General features: G+C 42.5%; 1 protein-coding gene across 6 annotated transcripts in view; it reads right to left on the bottom strand.

Annotated features, from left to right (window-relative positions):
* Positions 1–4,083: 4,083 nt before the first annotated feature.
* CDHR4 (cadherin related family member 4) overlaps positions 4,084–17,446 on the bottom strand; it is a 72,950-nt gene continuing 59,587 nt past the window's right edge. For 5 of the 6 annotated variants that reach the window (XM_077326108.1, XM_077326103.1, XM_077326106.1 and 2 more), the window contains 7 exons: positions 15,718–15,862; positions 14,742–14,959; positions 8,943–9,082; positions 8,565–8,606; positions 8,386–8,470; positions 6,628–6,661; positions 4,084–5,411 (listed from right to left, as the gene is read on the bottom strand). In XM_077326108.1, coding sequence (XP_077182223.1) covers positions 5,356–5,411; positions 6,628–6,661; positions 8,386–8,470; positions 8,565–8,606; positions 8,943–9,082; positions 14,742–14,959; positions 15,718–15,862 — 720 coding nt within the window. In that variant the 3' untranslated portion in view covers positions 4,084–5,355. The remainder of the gene's footprint in view (positions 5,412–6,627; positions 6,662–8,385; positions 8,471–8,564; positions 8,607–8,942; positions 9,083–14,741; positions 14,960–15,717; positions 15,863–17,446) is intronic. The other variant, XM_077326104.1, reaches the window with a different exon arrangement.

Raw genomic sequence — 17,446 nt, 5'->3', positions numbered from 1 at the left:
TCTTTCAACTCTGCAATCTACAAAGCTCTTATTTTAATCTACAAAGCTAATTGGATACTTCCCTGCAAGACTTTCGACTCATTATAACTCCGGAGTGAAAACAACTGGCAGACATCAGATCGAGCCTATAAACAGTGAGTGGGGTTTCCCCCCGGCACCTTCTCCCCTGGAACAAACTCTCGGCGTGGAAAGCTGCTTTCTTTAATCTAAGCAAGATAGAGTGTAAGTGAAGCTACTTCATTCCTCTACTACGATTTACTGCAAACGAATGCTGTGAACTGAGGGGAGGACATTGCTAAATTCTAAGACGCAAGTATTTTTCCGTTCCTCCATTTTCTCCCGTTTCTGGCTCTGCTTGAAGCCACCTCGATATGAGGCAGGCTAATTCTCTTTTTTAAGAAGAAGAAGGACTTAAATCAACAAACTAATTAGTGATGGCTCTTGCTGCATTTGTTTTGGTTTTCGGAGATAAGAGATAAGAGCTGTGGGTGGGAAGATCTCGCGAGAATTCTGTTCCAGTACGAGACATTGCTTTACTATGCTGCTTTACTGAGTTCAATATCATAACAGACTGTTGCTTTTCGTTAGGACTCCGTAGGACCTCTACTGGTTATTTGCAAAATTGCCTAAGACTAAGAAAATTTTAAGACTAGAACATGTCTATGCTAAAAAAATTTGTTTACTTATTAGAGATACAAACTCAAGACCTGAAAGCATTTACAGATGGCTTGCTTAAAAATATGCTCAAGGAGTTCAAAGGCGGCAAGGAAGAAGTCTCTAACAAGAATGACGAATCAACAACAGTGGCTGATGATAGCTCTAAACAAGTTGGAGAACTACCAGCAGAAGAGAAACTTGAAACTATGGAGATGGAAAAGGGGATGTCGGAGCTTTGCAGCCTAGATAAGGACACCCTACCTAAGAAGACATACAGCCACTCTAAAGCAACAGTACACAAGAACCAATCAAAAGATATATGGATCTGCAGTGAAAGTAATCGATTGAAAGGAGCTTCTTGGGGGAAAAAAACTGTACTGATATTGGAGCCCAGGAGGTACAGCTGCTTCAGGATTCACCGATGTATACTCCGAGGGAAGGACTACAACTGCACTTTCTGAGCCAGGGGCCAACTGAACAGAACATGGGTCAGTGGGAGCAGCAAGATGCAACAAGCCTCGATGTAAGACCCCCTTGAGAAGCTTGGGGAATGGAAATAAGACACAGTGGTTGAAATTCTTTTCCTCCTTTTTCCTTTTTTCCGTAGCCATATAGGCAATATAACTAGTTAAGAAGTTAATCTGGAGTCTAAGATCTTCTAAGTAAGCTGAATTTGTATTATCAAATCTAACTTCGTAGTGTCTACCAGCCCAAAATTAAAGCTTAATTAAAAGGAGACACTTAATTGAATGGGTTTATACTACCATGTAAGTGCGGGGTCTTAGATTTCCTATGTTAGCTGAATTTGAATTAGTTAACATATCTCTGTAGTGACTCTTAGCTCAAACTTAAAGCATAACTAAAAGGAGGCACCTAACTGAGGAGGTATAAATGTAACTAACGAAGACTTTATTTTACTAACTAATGAAGACTCTATTTTATCATTTTTGGTATCAATAATGTACACCTATATAACTTAACAACCTTAACAACCTATATATATATTTTTTTCCTTTTTCTTTCCGTACAACTAAGTAGGCTTTTATTTTTTCCTTTTCTCTTTTCCCTAGTGGAAATGTGGATGGCTCTAAGACCACGCTAAGTATAAATTGTTTATGATTGCTAAAATTGTTAAAAACTATGCAAACAAATGTTGAAACGATGGTAACAAAGTAGACTTCTCTTTTTAAATGTGGTGGAAACGTGAAAAAGTTTATAAGCTTTGGGTAAAAGTCCATAATATTGTAGCCATGTGGAGTTTTATAATCTTAAATGAAGAGAAGAGGGTTTTCAAGAACAATGGGGCCCTTATCTGATTTACCTAAAAGGGGATTGAAACGGGGTATCAAGTGTATCAAACGAAGAGCATAATCCTTTTCTTTCTGTATCAATAATGTAGATTACTTGCATTGTATTATCTTTAAATATTTTAAAAGGGGATTGAAACGGGGAACTAAATGTATCAAATGAAGAGCATAACCTTTTTTTCTTCTGTACTAACAATGTAGATTGCCTGTATTTCATTATCTTTAATCCTGGAAAATAAAAATAAAAATCTTGTAAAAAAAAAAAGAACTTCCAGGATCTGTAGAAATGTTGCCTTAGTCAGGTTGTCAACAGATTAAACGAATTAAGTGATCAAACAACTTACTAAGGAACACGGACAACTTTGCACATTTCAAATATTTAATATTCAGTTAATACATTAATCACAGTGATTATTGATTAACCTATTTTGCTCAGATGCTCCAGAAGAGGGCACTTCAGCATCAAAGTATGTTCTGATGATCACAACACACCAACAGAGTAGCTAGCAAAAAGAATACTTTGAATAGCAACATCTATCTTTAACATTAATATTAAGTTGCACAAAAAGTTATAAGCCTTTCAGTACCATACTCACCAATGCAGGAACTTGTGTTCAGGTGCTGGATCAAAGCCAGATTTTTAGTTAGATAACATTTGTTTGTTTTAAGGCAGGGAGTACAAGAGGTTCACTTTCTCAATAGGAATTCTTTACTACTAGTAACAAAATGACTATTGCTTACATGCATAAGTGCTGTCAAGTCACAACTGATTTATGATGACTCCAGCAAGGGGCTTCAAGGCAACTTGGTGGGTCTGCCTTGGTGCGTCTGCCCATCCAAATACCAACTCTGCTGGGCTTCTGAGAGCTGACAACATCCAGCTAACACCATGCCCGCTTCCCTCCTGGCTATTGCTTACTTCAGGCAAAACAAAATAAAATAATACATAGAAATTAATTGTGACGCACATATGGATGAGTTTAGGACTCTACCCTTTTCAGGCAGTTATGCATAAGGAATATATACACTTTCTAGTATTGGGATGCCTCTTATTTTAAAGAGTTTTGTCAGCTCCTGAGAATATTACTTGAAGCTCTATTTATTTAAAAAAAACACAGATGCTAGACTCTAGACCAGTGGTTCTCAACCTTCCTAATGCTGCGACCCTTTAATACAGTTGCTCATGTTATGGTGACTCCCAACCATAAAATTATGCAAGTGTTTTTTCACAGAAATTAAATCTGACCAACAGCATGAAGATCCATTGTTTATGATTTCATATAAATTAGTTTTTCCACAGGGTTTCTCAGTTCAGTTCTGCCTCTTGTCCCACCATGCCCGATCTTGGTCCTTTCTGCTGCGCCAGACAAACGAACTCTATCTCACCCCCCAGCCAAACTGTTTGCCCTGCTGCAACCCCTCTGAAAGGGTCGTCCCAAACGGGTCCCGACCCCCAGGTTGAGAACCACTGCTCTAGACTTTTTGATCTGGTAGTCTTCCTACTACTAATCATAGTTGTCTAGATCATGACCATTCTGTTTGGTCAGGGAAAAGCTCTTCCTGTATTGTTATATCATTTCCCCATACATACATCCTGGCACTGCAAACAGATTCTTTCCAACCCATGTTGATCCTTGGAAAAAATTAAGCCCTATCTTTTGTTCAGATCATGCCACAAATGCTCTGTTATACCCGTGGTTTCATGGAAGTAACACCAGGGCCTCTTCTGCATGATGGATAAGCTTATGAAAACTCACTAAATACACCATTGTTTTTCTGATCTCTGCACAGAAGAGTTAATTTACTCCACAAAACTGATTTTGCTCTGCATGGTGAACTGCCTCTTCGGTGCTTTAAGCGTCTTTTAAGTGTTGTTTCTGAAAGATGCTTTTCACCGATTCATTTCTCCCCTGCCTGCCTGAGACGCTCTATTAGCCATGCAGAGAAGATCTTTAGTTATGCAGATTAGTGACTGCATTTGAGAACAAAGTAGAGTTGGCAAAACTACAGGGGGCAGGGCTATGAATTGTTTCATGCAGAGAGCATTGCAACGTAGTTTTTCAACAGATTATATTCAATGCAGAACAACGATCATAATATAATAAAGCGGTCTAAACTGTTTGTTTTTTAAACTGTTTTATTTGGCTCCATGCAGAATACCTCCAGAACTACTGGGCAAACAGCTCTTTATTGTGATCTCAGCATGAGTACAAGTTGTAGCAAGTGAAATCCCCCAGAAAAACCCAATATATATACTCATAGCAGACAAGAGACCTTCCCACCAGTATGTGTGATTGGCCCAATCAAATTAGATTGATTTAAACCAATTGGATCTAGGAGGCGGGATCATTGCTGCACATTGGTCAGTTATGCATCTGCTTGGATCCTGCCTTGGACCTCAAGCTTGGTTCTCAACAATTCCACAACATGCTCCAAAACAAAACCTACAATTCTATGTTTATTTTTTAATATTTGGTTTCGCACACCTTTCCCAATACAAGATTTTGGAAAGGCATCTGTTTTTGTGTTATATTGGTAGTTCCATTCACAAGTAACACCACCAAGAGCAATGAATTTCAATCACAAGGGAGTTAAAAAGCAAAGTATTTATCTTTTATGATATAAAGTTTATCTTAATGAAAAATAATCTCCAAACAAGTACACAAAAAAGGGAAGAAATGTGGTCATGATATTTCAGTGTGGATCAAGAGGACTATAGCACACAAGAGAATTGAAGAAATTGAAGACAAATTCATAAGTAGCCTTTCTGGCAACTTCTATATGGAGAAGTTTCTAGAGTTACTAGCACCCAACCAGGTCCTACAGCTTCTGCTCTTCTGCCTGTACTCCCCACTCAACCGATCTCCTTGAGCCTTTGCCTGAACCTGCAGAACTTCCAGCCACCTCGGTGAAAAGCGCCAATATCTCACCTCATTTAAGAAGTAGTTTTATCTCTACCCTGTTCTCACTACGCCTTGTCTACCTGCTTCCATGGATCTGAAGATTATCTAGAGGTATGTATTGAAGTTCACTAACTTCTGTGTGTCAGATACTCTTAAAAGAAAGCACCCAAGACAAGAAAAACAAAGGTAGCAGCCCTAGGTGTCTATTCTTGGAAGTTTATCAAATGGAAATAAGAACTGGCTGAGGAAATAACAGCTGGCTGGATGAAAGCTTCTCAGCTGCAATACTTAGGTTCTATAGATACATATACAAAGTGGACATAATCATTAGAGAAAACACTGAAAAGACTGGCTTCTATTCCAGCATATTGGGTAGGTACAATGGACACTTAAAGTGATCATTTACAGTGTATGTTCTGTGCTCTATCTTCCTTCCCCATAATGTCTGTGTACCCTCATGCTGCAGTCCTTAGGATGGAAAACCACACTCACATCCAGCGTCGTGCTCCACTGTTGCTGTTGTACAGGTAATATTGGCCTGTGACTAAAGACATGAAGCAAAGAACAACATCAGGTCTATGTCTGGTGCAGTGCTATGTCCTCATCCTTTGTCCTCTCCTCCTGCCCACCAATAAACTTAACGTGCATAGAGCTTCATTGATAGTTCCTATTGGTATCTCCTTAGATTCATGTCTACTGTGGATGCCATAAATACCCCCAAGGGCCAGACTTCCCAACCTGGAGCCATTGCAGCCTGAAGGAATTATTCACCATGGCACTTCCTTTAATTCAGTACGTATTGTGGAGACGAGGTTTTATGGGTCCTTTGCTTTATTGTGATGTGTAATATCTGCTGGTGCACCTTATGAAAGATGGTGTACAACCTTCAGCTTTTGGTTAATAAATGAAGCTCTACCCATGGGATCAATATGACCAGTCATTCTTGCAAGGGTATGAAAGAGTTCATTACGGAAATATTGTTCTACAAGGAAGGACCTGCAAGGAACTCATGGGAGTAGGAAATCTCATCTACCCAATGTCCTCCTCCTCCATCTTTCTGTCCCCTACTGTTGCCTTTCTTTGCCATCACCTCTCATTTGCTCACCTACCACTGCCTCTTCCCCTCTTCACAGATTTCCCCCCCACCTTTCCATTGTTCAGCCACCTGACAGTCTACTAGAACTGCCTCTTTCCTTTGTTGTCTCTCTCCTTCATTCACTAGCTCGTATACCCACTCAGTCACTGACTGCACCTTCTTTTGCTGTTTCTTCTGCCGCCCCTGTCCTGCTTGATTGCCTCTCCCCTGCTCATTCTTTATTAACTCTTCATCACCCAGCAGTCATTGTGATCCTTCTTCAACATTGTTTGTGGATTGCTAAGCACCTGGCATTTTTCTCTTTTTTTGTTCTGCTAAGCAACCTGCACAGCAGCAAGTGAGATCTCATCACGTTTCATTTTTTCCCTTTAGGTTGTGGCTTTGAGGTGTCAAACTCCCCCTCAAATTGTTGTAAGTAGTCAGTTTTTTCGGCAAATTGGTGGATTTCCTCCAAGTGTGTTGAATTCTCCCCACCTTTCACATGGCCCCACTATACAGAATTTTTATCCATGGTTTGGTACTATGTTCTAAGTTTGCTGTATTGATTTATGAATCCAGTGTTGTATTTGATTTATTTGTTCATTGGACTACTGAGCTGTTCCAACCTATAAGTCTGGAACTTATCTTGAAAGCTCTTCTAAAGCAAACTACAGAATGGACTTACCAGGGTCCTGAGCAGAGCCATCAAAGTGGTGCTGCTGTAATGGGAGAGAGAAAAGGATAATCTCATGTGATCATATTCCTACTATGGCTGCCAACGGCCTTTATGGGAGAGGAAGTGTTGCTTGAATTTGTGATAATTCCAAGTTAATCCCTTTCTCAATTTCTGTTATTTAGTGGCTTCTTGGAAGCTTAGCAAGAGTAGCCTGATAAGTAACATAAATTCTTGGTTACATCATTCCACTCTCTGACTACAGTGTGAATGGTAGCTATCCGGAGGTGCCAAGCACGGCAAGCAAGAGTGTTTGCCACTCAGTGATGCCTAGCATGGTGCCAGTTGGTGCATGGCATCCACCAATAAATTCCAGTGAATGTAAGCACCACCAAAACCAGGGATCTGGATCCTAGTATTCCTCTATTCTGTGCAAAATATATTTCCTGGTATTTGCTTCCTGCCTCTCTTCTTATCCTGACCCCTTCTAGAACTTTTCAAATGTACTTCTCTTTGTCCTCCTCCTCTTCCCTGTTTACACATTCTCTTTTTCTACCATTTCTTTTGTCTCCCCTCATATTCTTTCCTTGTGTCTTTTCTCCCCACTACTTTCTCTCTGTTAGCATGTACCCCATGGCATGGCTACATCTGGGCTTTGAGGTTTTCCGGATAGCATCCTGGAAGAGTTCTGGCATTGCCAAAATCATGAAGAATTATGATGTTAAGACTGAAATGACTGAGAAGGACACGTCCCACCTGCTTCTAGTAAAGTTAAGGCAGTAGCTAGCCACAATGTAAAGGGTACTGGGTACCTGAGCTCTCAGCTTGGCTCCATTTTTGTTTGCTTGAAAGGTTGTGTGTTTACTTGAAATTACTTCACCTCAACAAAAGCCCACTGCTGGCAGAAAGGAAGAGGGGGAATGGCTCTAACTTAAAGAAGTGAAAGAATAGCTGAGAGAGAATGGAAGATTTACATTCCTTCACTTTGAGTCACAGAAATGCACCTCAAACTCCTAGCACCTGCTACATCCACACAGACCCCAAATAAAATCCATTATACATGGTATTGGCCTCAACTGGACTCTCCGATGTGATTCTCAAACATACTTGCAGATTCTAACATTTTAGTTGGATGAGCAATTACACCTGGCAGTTTTCTTGTTTCCCTTTTTAAAAAGACCCCGAAATATTCTGTTTCCCCCACAGAATGCTTCATTTAATTCATTTAATTTGTAGTGTTCACTACCCTTCCTCAAAACTCCGTAAATGTCCAAATGCTCAACATTTGGTGAACCAGACAGGAGTTAAGCACCTCCATATTAAGAGCACAGAACTGTTACAAATCTCTTTGCTATCACATGGTAGCAATTACCATGTTTCACAGTATAAGATTCCATACAGCAGCCTTTCTCAGCCTTTTTATTGTTGAGAAGCCCCTTCAGGCTTTGAGTGGCATGGTCATACAGAATATGGTTGGGAAGCATAGCTGTGTACATACCCGCCTGGGGCCCCTCCCCTTCCCACTCCTTCCAGGCCCACCATTGGCCATTTTGGAAAGGGTGGGTCAACATGACCATATATGGTCATATCACCTGTTAAACCTGTTTAACAAATGTTTAAAATATATTAAAAAATTAACTCCCACCCATTCAGGAAACCCATGGCTGTCAAGAGACCCCAGGGTTTCACAAATCCTTGTTGAGAAAGCCTGCCATATAGTAACAGCCTGGGCACAACTAACTGGCAACTTCAAATTGGGATATGCCATACCAAGCTCACACTGTCAGCAGAAATATTCCCTTTGTCTTTGCCTGGTTCTTCTGTCACAATGTAGTTCCTTTCCATCCTTTTGCTCCTACAGAATATGAGACATAATTTAATAGAGGACCTTTTGATTTAACAGGTTTCCATAATGCATGGGGCTCAGAGACAGGGATAGGGGCTTTTACCTGTTCTGAAGGAGGGGCTGAGATGTCTCTGTTGGCACTTTCCTGAAATTTAAACATCAGTAGAAAAGATTTACACCAGACTTTCTGCCGAACCTGCAACTTTGAACTGGTATGGGACAGGCTACAATGTTCTTTTGAGTTCAGAAAGGCAGGGAAAAACGGTTGGGGGTAAGTATCAGGAAAGAACACAGGAGCTTCCACAGGACCAATTCAGGCTCTGTCTTGTCAGGATTCCCTACCTCTGGTTGCAACACAATCAAGCCCCTTTCCAGAGTGTCCATGGAACCAGCTACTGCCAGTGATTTTGCAGGTTTTCAACCTGACCCATCAGTGGACATGGAAGAAGGAATGCAAAGAGAAATTTCGCCATATACTCACCTACAGCAGAATCGCCAGAACAATAAACTCAAGGCTGAGAGAAGAAGAATTCCAGTGAATGTAAGAACCACCACAAACCAGGGATCCGGAGCCCAGTATTCCTCTGTTCTGTGCAGAATGATGGGCTTCTTGGATACTGACTGAAATCATAAGATCAGTCCATCATGTAGAACTTCAGTACTGAGCTAAGGAAAACCAGATTCCACTTGCAGAAGTCCATGAAGTCTTTCAAGTAGATAGAAGAATCACTGGGTACTGATTCAACCTGTAAGTCCCTGTACGTGTAGAGATGCTCTTAATCTAGTAAAATGGTGAGGTAGTTTAGACCTCCCTGGCACACTCCCTGTGACTTAAATACTTTCAGTAAGGCATGAAGTCAAAGATTTAATAATAATCAGGTGACATTCAGCAGGTTAATATTAACATCATGCTATTATATCTAAGAAAAGGATTAAATTATTTATATCTATAAAACTATTACAGGTCAAAGTTGCAGTGCAACTGTTTAATCAATTTTCCTAATCATCAGTGACAAGCTGGAGGGAGTTCAATAACTTATGAATTACATACTAACTCTCCACTTCTAACAAAGAGAAGCAGCAGGCCTCAATTCACCTGAGGCATACCAGAGAAGAAGGCATGCAAGCCTTGACTTGGATATTCTTGTTGCATAATGTAGATCCTACCACTGCAAACAAATCTGTATATTCACAGATTAAATTTATTTAAAGGAAGGCAAGTGAAGTACCTCAGTATCTGAGTGCCTAGGGAACAATGTGGGGATGGAAGTCTTCCTTCATATATTGGGGCTAAATTGTATACGATAATGAGCAGTATCTTGAATGGAAAAAGTGGAGGCATGGCTTAGCAACAGAGCATCCACTTTGCATGCAGAAGGTCCCAGGCATCTCCAGTTAAAAGCATCGGCAGCAAGGTTTGTGAAAGACATTGACTTGAGGCCCTGGAGAACTGGCAGTCAAAGCAGATAATACTGGCCTTGAAGACCAATGCTCTGACTCAGGGGCTTTCCGCACCGGGATCTTTGTAGCAAATTGGTTGCTGAATGAAAAATCGCCATTTAAAATAGTGGAATTCGTCGTTATGCATACCTGCCTTTGTAGTGGAATCCAGTTGCATTTTGTAGCGTTTCCCACAGGCTTCCAGTCTCGGCAAAAATCGCTAGAAAGGAAGCGCTATTGCCAAGCTCGTCCCGTCCCTGGCCGTCAAGCAGCCAATGGGCAGCCGTTAGCATGCTCCCAAACAGCCCCTTTCCCTTTAAGAAAGTTTTTTTTAAAAAAAACCACACCCATTGCAACGAATCTGTGTTGATTCGTTGCAACGGAGAGACCCATCCAGCTGCCCGGTGTGTTTGAGCTGTCGTTTGATCGTTGCCACGCTCCCTCCGAGTGAAAAAAAAAAATCCCCCCCCCCTCTCACAGGCCCGATTTTCGGCCGAAAACAGTTTAAAAAATAAAGGGAAAATACATCAGCAAACGGGCTTCTCTGTTGTTTGTGTCCAAAGTGTTGTTTGTGCTTAGTGACTCTGGGGAGGGACTGAAGCCGGGGAAGCCTCTAAACAGAAAGAGGCTCGCTGGTGCGTTTATCCCCGCTCGCTCGGAGAAAAAAAAAATGGCGATCGCTTTGCCGGAAGATCAGAGGAGAGAGCCAGGGGGAGGGACTTTGTAGAAACCGCAACAATGTTAACGCACAGGTCTTTTTTGCTAGTGTTGCAGATTGGTTGCAGGAGTGTATCGCTTTCCGGAGGGTGAATCCACTTTTGGGGATTTCCCTGAAAGCGCTACAAGGAAGCGCTTTTTGCGGATCGGTTTCAGGTGTGTGGCAGATTGTCAACGACGTTGTGCATAACGGCAAATCAATAGCGTTTTCAATTGGCAACCATTGTGCGACTTTGAAGGCGTGCGAAAAGCCCCTCAGTATATAAAGCAACTTTCAGTGTTGTTCAGCTTGGAAGCAAACTGGGAGCTAAATGCCAGTGATTGGGTAATATAATTGCTGTATGCAGCTCCCACTGATAGTTGGCATTCTGAACCAATAGCATAGAATCATAGAATAATAGAGTTGGAAGGGACCTCATGGGTCATCTAGTCCAACCCCCTGCACTATTATTATTATTATTATTATTATTATTATTATTATTATTATTATTATTCGATGTATTGCCCGCCACTCCCTTGCGGCTCGTGGCGGGTTACAACATTCTAAAACCTCATAAAATCCATTAAAATCCAGTTAAAACAACTACAGTCCATCAATTATTAGTTAGCAAGCTAACCCGGCAAGATTGGCTAATCCACTACCCTTTTCCCCTACTAGCAGGTGGAGAGGGGGTATTGGTGGTACCCATCTCTAATCCCAATCCCAAATCCCGAGTCCCGGGGGGGCATAGATGTTAGCCTTGGCCTCAACCTATGCAGGATACTCATATCCCAATCACTCATCTACTGTAACCTGCCACCCCTTTGCCTTCACAGAATCAGCCTCTCCATCTATCTAGCCTCTGTTTAAAAATGTCCAAAGATGGAGAACCCACCACCTCCCGAGGAAGCCTGTTCCACTGAGAAACCGCTCTGTCAGGAACTTCTTCCAGATGTTTAGATAGAATTTCTTTTGAATTAATTTTATCCCATTCGTTCTGGTCTGTCCCTCAGGGGCAAGAGAGAACAATTCTGCTCCATCCTCCAAATGGCACCCTTTTAAATACGAAGATGGTTATCAGATCCCCTCTTAGTCATCTCCTCTCTAGGCTAAACAGACCAAGCCCCCCCCCCCCCAACCTTTCTTCATATGTCTTGGTCACCATCTTTGTTGCCCTCCTCTGGACACGTTCCAGTTTGTCAACATCCCTCTTCAATTGGGGTGCCCAAAACAGAACACAGTACTCCAAGTGAGGCCGAACCAGAGCAAAGTGGTACCATCACCTCCCGTGATCTGGACACGATACTCCATTTGATACAGCCCAAAATCCCATTTGCCTTTTTAGCCACTGAATCACACTGCTGACTCATGTTCAATGTATTGTCTACTAAGACTCCTAGATCCTTTTCGCACATGCTACTGCCAAGGCAAGTCTCCCCCATCCTATATTGGTGTATTTGGGTTTTCCTATCTAAATGCAGAACTTTGCATTTGTCCCTATTAAACTTCATTTTATTCAGTTTAGCCGACTTCTCAAGCATCTTCCAAATCATTTTCAACAGCACACAATGTGCATTGCTCTAATGGATTGCATAGTCACTGAATATTCATTTGTGGCCAGATTCAAATTCCTGAGATGAATAATGCCTGAGGAAGGTCCAGATATCTTACCAGCCAAATGACACTTTGCCACTATTTAGGACCAGAATTTTCCCAATTTCTAATGATCACCTGTGAATATAATTTGGCCTTTGTGAAAATCAGCTTGTCTATTATCTGTCTTCTGGCCCTAAACAATATTCAGGGAGTGACCTTAAAGAAACAACCAGGGTTTCTGAATCTGATGAAAAAGGAAAGCAGAGGTGGGAGTCATCAGCAGGTTGACATCATGATTCTTACAACTGGATGATATCTTTCATGGCTGAATATAGAAGTTAAGTACCATATATACTCGAGTATAAACCGACCATCATATAAGCTGAGACACCTAATTTTACCACAAAATCTGGGAAAACTTGTGTACTCGCGTATAAGCCGAGGGTGGGAAATGCAGCAGCCACTGTTATATTTCAAAAATAAAAATAGATACCAATAAAATTACATTAACTGAGGCATCAGTAGGTTAAATGTTTTTGAATATTTATTTTTTGCCGCTCAGGATTGTCCAGTCCAGATTTGTGTGGTGTGTGTATAATCAAGTGTTAATTCATGTTGGGGTTTGTGGATTGGGGAGGACTGGGAGTAATTAATTGGGGGGAGGTGAATTTGGTAATTCGGTAAAGGGGGAATCAGTTTGGATTGGGGAGTAGGTGATTTGTCCTGCCTCTCTCTCGATGCTTATCCCAACACATCTTTCACTCCCTTCAGCTGCTGTGGGGCCAAGCCCCTCCCCTGTCACAGCTGGTTTGGGGAGTTCCATGTGCCATCTTGTTGATGATGGCACCGCGGCTCCGGTTCTCCATGGGCTCATCCCTTTTGCCTTCCTCAAAGGAAAGCTCTTTCTGGGACTTGCAAGGGCTGCGGGTGGGAGGTTCCACCTTCCAAGAGCTTCTCTCCTCTTATGAAGTGGTGCCTCAGCAGCCTCATTCAGCCCCCTCCCCTTCCTTCACCCCGCATGAGGCTCTCCTCCACAGATGGGCAGGGGGATCCAGCACAGCACATGGGGATGCAGGGGCCTCCGGAGCCAGTCAAGGGCAACTTGGGGGGGGGCAGGCTTGCATGTGGCCTCCCTCTGCCTTCTTCCCAGCTCTGCTCTGCTGCCTCCATGGTCCCCCACCCGCCTCCCCGGCGCCCCAGGCCCTGCAAGCCTCCCCTTCCCCTTCCCCAGCAACAATGCAACACCTGATGGTTTGGGGCAAGGCGGCAGTGGCACACCTCTCTACAGCCCAGTGGCCTGGCAGCACTGCTCCTAGTGGCCCACTGCAGGTCCTGGTGGTGGCCTGGCACGGAGGAGGCAGCACGGCTCCCAAACAGAAGACAGCCACAGGGAAGCCCGGGAGCAGCCAGGCTCCTCCCTGCTTGCTTGCCTGCCTGCCTGTCACCCCACCCCCACCCCCACCCCCTGGCTCCGCAGGCCTCAGTCTCCGTCCGGCTTCTCTGCTTGGCCATGCTCCAGCACCTCCACTCATGCTCACCCGCATATAAGCCAAGGGAGACTTTTTCAGCTTAAAAATGTGCTAAAAAACTCACCTCATACGCGAGTATATACAGTATTACTAGGGGCAAAATAATCCTTGCAATAGCAAGATAATTCTCATGTAGCATACCAGCCACCACCCAGATACACTCTCTGAGATCACATGTTCAGATAACAATTACACTATAAAAAAGTACATCCCATAATTTCCTGTAGTTCAAAAGGATTTCATGTGTTAAATATCACTAAGAGTTTTAGAAATAATAATAGGATCACAGTCCCCTTGTGAACTTCTAGATGCATATCATTAACCGGGACAAATAATTTTGGACCCTGATTTACATTTCTTTCATATATGCCATGGTCCCAAATGCCACCTGCAAGAAAATATGCTGTACAAATATCACACCAGGCTGTTCAGGAATTAAGTAGGTTTGCTAGTAAGGGGAAACTATGCAGTATCAACATATGCACTGTACAACATAGCTGTTGCATAGTATCCCATTAATTACCATTCCCTTCTGCAGAACCATTATAACATTATTTAAGCAATTAAATATTTACATTGTTGGGTAGTAAAGTAGGATCTCCTAGTGGAGTAATTCTCAACCAATCACACTGCCAAAGAATCTGGGTTCCACAATGATAAAGACAAAAAAGATAACTTTTTCCAAGGAGGACATTTGTATGTTTACAGGCATTCTGCTATAAAGATTAACATCCTTAGTGGGGATAATTTGTAGCTGGTAGTGTTGGCAGGAGATGGCACGTCACATTTGCGTGGGGACTGAGGGAGAGTGAATTCTCAGTAATTGTTGTGCAAACCTTCCACCCCACCTAGACTCTTTCTGTATTCGACCACTGGTTGAGAATCACTGTCCTCGAGGACAAAGACTAAGGCTTCTATGAGAATTAGGTATTAATGGTTGACATGTGAAAATTTAGTGATTCAGATAATATCACCTGAAAGGTTCCTAACTACAGCATGTCTATATCTGTCCACTCACCATAGTGGTAATGATAGGTGTAGTGGGCCCTGTAGTTGTCCAAGGCATCACATGAACAATAATTGTTGCAGTGGTGCTAAAGCGAGGTGTGCTAGGGCTATCTGTCACTTCCACCAGAAGCTCATAATTGAGTGGGTCAAAAATGCCATCACGGTTGTAGGAGAATGTATTATGGAACAACATATTGTCCACCATGTGAAATCGCCCATTTATGTTGCCTGGGAGGGAAATAAATAGGGCATATTAGGACTGCAGTTTTAAATATGAACTTTATACCAATTATAGCTTCACTTGGGGAATGCTAGGGATTGGTGAGGGTACTCTCAGAGATTCCAAGACCTATTCACCCATCTACACCTCTCAGTTCTAGGGAGAATAAGCCAGATTAATTTTGGGGGTATAGATATGTTCAGAGCATCATATTCACTTTTTGAGGGAAAACTGCCTTTCCTGCTCTCCTAGTAGAGGCTTGCACACCCCTTTTGTTAAGTAAACTCTCTCATATTCTTTGTCCCTCAAGAATGCAGCCTTTCCTATCTCACTGGACTCCCATTACTAGCACACTCTCTTTCATTGCAGCTATCTGGTGCTATCTGCAGCATACATGCTGCCCTCAGATTTAGTTACATTTAATTTTTAAAGACTCCCCCCCCCCCGAGTTCCTGTAGCAGCTTTAGCGGCTCCACAGTGGCCTTTTTAGGGTGAAAATGGCAATGGATTAAAGGTTAAAAAACCTTCCCCTCTGTCTCTTTCCCTGCCCCCTCCATTCTCATCCTCAAGAAATCAGCTCCAGTGATTGCACTGGAGAGTAAAAAGTTTAAAGTAAAAAAACTTTAAAATGCTTTTTTAAAGTGAACTCCCAACTAAATGTAGCATGTAGTTTCGCCCTAAGTCTACCTTCTCCACTGGTTTTGCCAGAGCCCAATTTCATTCTGATTAAATCTACTCCCAAATATATTGCCCATCCATTCCATACCACCAACAATGGTGTAACGCAGTTGACTTCCTTCTTCGTTATCATGGCACTGCAGCGTCAGGTTGCTTGTGGTACTGGCCAGTGTGGAATATATGTTACATGTTTTGACGTTTGGTGCACACACAGGAGCCTGGTCATTCACATTCTGGGGAAAGGTAAAGGGTTAATAGGTCTCAGCACTCTAGGAATATTAGGACTGCGTATTCCTGATTTTCTTTCACCTACTTGCCATTACCTCTGTAAGCCTTTGCAATATTTCACCAAATTAAGAGTCCTTTTCTGCATTTCTCCATGAAGCAGAGGGTGGCATGCAGAGGGTAGTCACACCTCCACATTTGGGGCGGGGGGGGGCGGGCAGGTAAGCTCCCTGCAGTTGACGGTTTGGATTCTGCGCCTGCTGTATGCACCATTCTTTTTTCTCCAGTGCATTTATTCTGCAGCTACAACTGTAAAACGTAGTTTTCCTCAATTGGGGTGGGAATGTCACTTGTGTTGTGTTTGGGGTGTTGTCCAAAGGTTTTTAAAAGTTTATACAATAGCCGTATTGCAGTTGTACAGAGGCATAAAGTAAGAACCTTCCATTTAAATCCATTTAAAAAGTTGCTTGAATGAAAGGGAACACAAAGGAAGGCAGGCAAAGTAAAAAAGAAAAAATTTGAAATTGACGTAACTATTTTTGAAGTTGACTACAGCAGCTTCAAAGCTCATTTTTCTTATTGCCATGCGCTAGTGGATTCTCTGCAGTATTACTGACCATTGTGAAAAATAGAAAAGAGTCTCCCCTTCCATCCCCTTCTTTCATTGCCTCTCAAGTGCGAGATCTACACATGCTCATGAGCAGGAGACTGGAGAAAAAGAAAAGAGGGGAGCTGGCAGGGGAGGAGCAGGAGAGAGAAACCCTCCAGCATGACATCCCAGCTGATATTCCAAAAGAAACTCAGAGGCATTTCCCCATTAGCTGAATCAAAATCATGGCCAAAGCACTCAGAAGGTTTGCTGGGTATTTTGGGATACTTGTCTGGCTGTTTTGAAAAGTTGTTTATATTTCTCCCACAATCATTAGCTGAGCAATGGTGGTGGCTGCAGAGCTTGGTGTTGGGCCTCATGCCAGTCTTTCCCTTCCCCCCCTTTCAGAGTTTACAAATAGGCTTCTCAGAGAGCTGCCGAAGAAATGCATTTTCCCTGTCATTTCTTTTTTCCCTAGCAATCCAAGACTAGTGATAGTCTAATAATAGTCTAATGTAAAAAAATTAAATGTAAAGAACAAAGGGGAAAGTAATTAACTGAGATTGTACAATGAGTGACCACCAGAAGAAGAGCTGTTTTTGTACCCCACTTTTTACTACCAGAAGTAGCCTGAGAGTGGCTTACAATTGCCTAATGTTCCTCTCCCCACAACAGACATGTGAGGTAGGTAAGGCTGAGAGAGCTCTGAGAAAACTGTGATGGCCCAAGATCACCCAGCTGGCTGCATGTGGAAGAGGAATGGGGAATCAAACCTGGTTCTCCACATTAGAGGCCATCGCTCTTAACCACTACACCAAACTGGCTTTCAAGGAAGGTGCAGAGTGGATGGAATGATCTTGATATAAGTGGGGGAGCAACTTTCGAGGGGCAGATGGGGAGGGAATCCGAGGGAATTACCTTCAGCTCAGAAGCAAAATAAGGGAGAAATCAGCACAAAACTACTCTCAGAAAACCTGGGAAATCAGTGACAGGAAAGCAAACT

The sequence above is a fragment of the Paroedura picta genome, chromosome 3 (genome assembly GCF_049243985.1).
Source record: "Paroedura picta isolate Pp20150507F chromosome 3, Ppicta_v3.0, whole genome shotgun sequence".
Lineage (NCBI taxonomy): Eukaryota > Metazoa > Chordata > Lepidosauria > Squamata > Gekkonidae > Paroedura > Paroedura picta.
This window is presented reverse-complemented; position numbering and strand designations above follow the sequence as displayed.